Source organism: Lepeophtheirus salmonis, chromosome 1 (genome assembly GCF_016086655.4).
Source record: "Lepeophtheirus salmonis chromosome 1, UVic_Lsal_1.4, whole genome shotgun sequence".
In the NCBI taxonomy this organism is placed as follows: domain Eukaryota; kingdom Metazoa; phylum Arthropoda; class Copepoda; order Siphonostomatoida; family Caligidae; genus Lepeophtheirus; species Lepeophtheirus salmonis.
Window position 1 is genome coordinate 10,745,874 of NC_052131.2, and position 4,968 is coordinate 10,750,841.

General features: G+C 31.1%; 1 protein-coding gene across 1 annotated transcript; it reads left to right on the forward strand.

The window, feature by feature from the left end:
- Window positions 1-2,845: 2,845 nt before the first annotated feature.
- LOC121116723 (uncharacterized) lies at window positions 2,846-4,645 on the forward strand. The gene is made up of 5 exons (XM_040711022.2): window positions 2,846-2,966; window positions 3,019-3,465; window positions 3,531-3,755; window positions 3,822-3,971; window positions 4,039-4,645. The coding sequence occupies exons 1-5, from the start codon at window positions 2,949-2,951 to the stop codon at window positions 4,096-4,098; spliced, it is 900 nt and encodes a 299-aa protein (XP_040566956.1). The 5' UTR covers window positions 2,846-2,948; the 3' UTR covers window positions 4,099-4,645.
- Window positions 4,646-4,968: the final 323 nt, after the last annotated feature.

Sequence of the window (4,968 nt, forward strand, 5' to 3'; positions counted from 1 at the left end):
CGTTTGAACACTGCACTGTATAAATTATTCAGCCTATTTTTTAAGTCTCATAAACTTAAAATAAATTATTTCTTCCAACTTTATAATTCTAATTTTAGTACTTCTAAGGATGTTAAAATCACCAAATCTTGACTTGGTTAGAGCAATAGGAAAAGGAAAGACGCTAATCTATATTCTTTTTTTTTTTAATTGGTTAATTTAACTCACTGATATTTTAAGTGAACTTGTTGAAGTCCCAAGATTAATGGTTGTCAAACTCACAAAGGATTTATTAAGGGGGGAGATTTTCCCCAAAAAAGGTTAACCAAAAATATTTTTTAAAAAAATGTGACTTTTATAAAAAAAAATCATCCAAATTTTATTATATAACAATTTGTCATAAATTTTAAAGTTTAAAATAATAATGATCTTGATATTTTCGTGGTTGGTATGCGACGTAAGAATTTAGAAAACCATTGTTCTAAAACTTTTATAAAATAAGAGTTATCAAAAATGGGATGGGGAACTCGAGGAGAAAAGACAAATGCTAATATCAGCAGCCTGTTAAATGATATAGATATATAGGGGTTAAACTTAAAGCTTGTCAACTCTAATCCTATATAAAATGGGTCTTGAAATTAGATAAACAAAATAAGAAAAGGGGTTAAAGAAACATAACATAATTTGGAGGGGTTGAAGTAAAATGCCTAAAAACTTTCGTATATACTTTCTAAATGGCCCCTAACCAAGACCCTATAAACAAAATCAAAATTTTCCTATTCTTAGATCATTTCTTTTTCCTTCCGTCTACATCCAGTCTTAGTCTCTGCTAAGGGGGTATTGAACACAATACAAGTACAAGCTATAAAGAATTTCCCTTCCACTGCCAAGAAAATGATGTTGCATGAATAATAAGATTATTTCATAAATGGATAAGAAGTTTGAACAAATTGTTATGAAACCTTCTATAATAAGGCTTCATTAACACCATCCCTTTGATTGGATATATATAAATAAATATATTATTCAAGGTTTTTCAGTATTAAGGATGAAAAAACAACACAAATCAAACCTTTAACGTATATATATCCATAGAATGAATTCAACTATACTGATTTATGCCAAAATAGTCCTGAGGGAGTCGTCTAATGTATATCTAAGGATAGGCATTTTGTAGAATATGATGTGATGGCGTGAGCAAGACTTATGTTACTATTTAAATAAGACTCTTTTAGCATTAACTCCTTGTCATATGATTTTGGAGGAGTAAAATGTATTACGATTATACAAAGGAGATTCTTCAACATTTAAGTAAGCAAGGCAGAGGCGTTGCTAGCTTTCATCATTTGGGGGCTTAGCCCCAAAAATTATCAATACCATAATAAATTAACTATAATTGGTTGTTGATAATTTTGGGTTTTTTCGAGTAAACCACTTTGTACTGAGATTATATGTCCAGTACACAAACATCTGGGCAAACAATGATTATATCCTAAATCACGTGGGTTCTCACACTTATCATGCGTCTACTCGTAATTTATTTTTATACAGATCTTATTCACTTTGAAAAAGATAATTCGAATAGATGTTCGAAGATTATAATAAGCAATTTAAAGTGTTGAAATAAAATGCCATTTATCAAACATAAAAATATTTTATTTTTAATATTCCGTATATTGGTTTAATGGAATTGCCCTGATTAAGTATAAGTATACATTATAGTCTTACAATTACTCCAACTAGTATAGGAATCTTGTGTGAAGTCCATATACATAAAGTAGGTATATGTCTAGGAATTACCTGGACGCAAACCTACGGAAATTGAGTTCAAGAGAATAATTTATCCCGAGCACGTTGTCCATTAGCTACTGCGATGCCAACGTAAAAAATATTATTATTATAATAATAATGAACCCGCAGATTTATCTTTGCCCTAGTCACCACTCATAGTAAATACGGCCCAGCTGGGAAAGTACAGTATGAACCATAATTCAATACGGTATGACTATCACGGTACTTTATGTATGATTCCTTGATATGGTATTGAAATTCTTGATTATATAAAATCACCTTTTAGGTAGGTAAATTATATTTTACAAGATTTTATTATTGAATAAATATACAAAATAAGTGCTGAATAATCTTTAATGTAGAAAACACAACATAAGTCTTTCCTTTGGTTTATAAGATCATCAATTAAAAAAATCCATGATGAATATATGTCGTACTATGAACTGTCATTTATGAATTGTAGACTGTACTTTAGCACAGATTCTGTTACTGCCTCAATCTAGTAGCAATCTGTTATAACTCTGATTTTTGCTGTTGATTCAGAATTAATATATTAATAATATACTATTCTTTTAGTTAATTTAAAGAGTATTTATCACCTTAAATATCATTATTTGTAGAATGTGTCCACTTTTTTATCATCAAATAAAATTAAAGATAAAATGATCAAAAATGAAAAAAGTGATCAATTTTGTATACATATGTAAAATAAAGCAGAAAATATTTCAAACAGCCTGTTTAACTATCAATATTAGACATGTGACCTTTTATTTTCTCAAAATGGGTCTATAAGATAATGGATTAATTAGAAGACCCCCAAAAAATGGACTAAGTCTATTAGTATTATATATATCTATCAATTATAATTATAGTAAAGTATTTAATAAGGCCAATAATTTGGTTGATTTATGGATTTGAGTTTTCTAATAAAATATGTTGTTGATAAACACTCAAAAAAAAATCTAATAACAACGAACATTACCTATTCCCTTGGCTGTAGGAGCGAGCGCTCTTTGCCTCATGATACTTCCTACCATTCGTTTGGTATGCAATTTCTTTATGGAGGAACCTATTTCCAAAAAGTGTATAAAAATGGGTCCAATTGTCTGTGTATTATCAATTACAGCAGTTTCTCCACGAAAGAAAGGCTGAATTATAAAAACCCAAACGACAACAATATGAAGCTTTTGATACAGGTAATTTCTCAAAAAATATTAGATTAGTTAATGATATTATTCATTGCTGAAGGTTACTTTCTTTGGCTTATTATCTTTTGCGTTAGCAAAAGAGAGTCCAAATGAAAACAAAAGGACAGCCAAGTCCCTTGTCAATGTTTTCCCCTTCAATAATCGAGGATCCCGCGAAAATCAAAATCAAAATCATGCTCAACATCACGATCACCATGATGGACATCACGATGAAGTAGCAAACGCCGCTTCTTCCAGAGATTCCCGTCAAAATTTTCTTCCTCCAGGAAACGATGTTCCCTTGGACATTGGTAGTATAGCCGCTGCTGGAGAGAGATGTATTGACAAAGTTGTGACTGTGGAGGAAACAGAGTATGACGAACATATTGAATGTCATCACAGCTATTCAGAAAGATGTCATACAACCTATACCACGGACTTTGAGGCGCAACAAGAGGAGGAATGCGAGGAAAACTTTAAAAAGAGTTGTTTTATCGAATATAAAAAGGTGAGTCAGGACGTTTTGTAGGATCATGCAATTCTAATTAATTTTTACACTTATGCATATTTAAGACTGCCCATGAGGAAGAGGTCCAATTTTGTCACACACCATTCATTTGTGAAGGTGAGGGGCCAGAGGAATGTAAGACGGTTTTTGAAACTGAATGTTCTACTCGCTATCACGAGCATGACGTTCAAGATGATATCGTAGATTGTGAGACTATCCAAGAAGAAAAATGTGAGGACGTAACTCAAGGATATACCACGGAACAAAAGTGTACCAAGTGGCCCAGACAAGTATTTTTCCTTGATCATGGAAAACATTTTAAGTATTGAATCAACTCTATGTTTGAATAATTATAGGTCTGTCAAAGTAGACGAGAAAATGTGAAAAAGTATAGTCCTGAAACTGAATGCAAGAAGGTGCCTAGACAACTCTGTGGCCCATCTGGATGTGTTGCTCGTCCTGGACAAGAAGAATGTTTCCCTAAGCGTGAAGTTGTCGTTGTTGAGGTAAGAATTTATTTTCCTTGCTTAAATGTCTTATTAAATTATATAAATCTCTATTATATATTCTCAGGAGCCTGTTGAAACTTGTAATCTTGAGCCACAAAAGCTTGTAAACAAGTCACAAAATTAGTTCCCTCATTAAAACCAACAGAGGAATGTGTGGATGTTCCCAAGGAAGTATGTTCTAGATCAAGAAAGAATCCAAGAAAAGTACTGAAGCCTGTAGTCAAGAAATGGTGCTATGTCCCATCCGCTGCCAGTGGTTTGGCCCAATAATCTAAATGAAATTATTCACTGCCTTTAATTGTAATGTGTCTTATTTGTAATTTTTTTCTTCACATTTGTATTATATAGATTGTAAGTGGTTGACCATACATTATTATTGTCTTGTAAGATAAATATATTTGTCTATGTATTAAAAAAAAAAAGCTGGTTTTAATTGCAATTTAGATAAAGTTAAAGTATGTTACTTAAAAGTCCGTGGTATGAGCTCGTATGCTTCTTAAATATTTTTTAAATTTAAATTACATGATGGAAGCATGTTTGAAAAATAAACAATATTGATTTTAGGCTGTAAAATTTAAAAAAAATGTTAATTTCATAATGATTATAATCGATAAGTTATGATAATATTTTCAGCATAAAATTTAAATATAACTTCAAAATATTTCGAACAATTTAATATTTAAATTCATATACCCTCCTTAGGGAAGGACTTTACTCAGAGGAAAATGAAAAACATTTAATCTGATTCTTCATTAACTTGGATGGGCCTTTTTAACCTTAAATTTGATCAAGAAAGGATATAATAATCTATGTTGGTGGATACATTTCAGGATAATTAGTAAATGAGTTTTCCTAATTTACATACTACAGGTGTGTACGTCTAAAACTGAACACTCCTTTAAATTTACGTCATGCACATATTCGTGATTTTATTGATTTGAAGCCGGTTTATACTTCGAGGCAAGGGTCTTGACTAGTTATAAACAAAACTACA

Excerpts from the sequence above, each read along its gene's own strand:
- LOC121116723 (XM_040711022.2), top strand. Across the intron at positions 3,466-3,530 it reads GTTTTATCGAATATAAAAAG|ACTGCCCATGAGGAAGAGGT; the intron begins GTGAGTCAGGAC and ends TGCATATTTAAG. Across the intron at positions 3,972-4,038 it reads GTGAAGTTGTCGTTGTTGAG|GAGCCTGTTGAAACTTGTAA; the intron begins GTAAGAATTTAT and ends ATATATTCTCAG.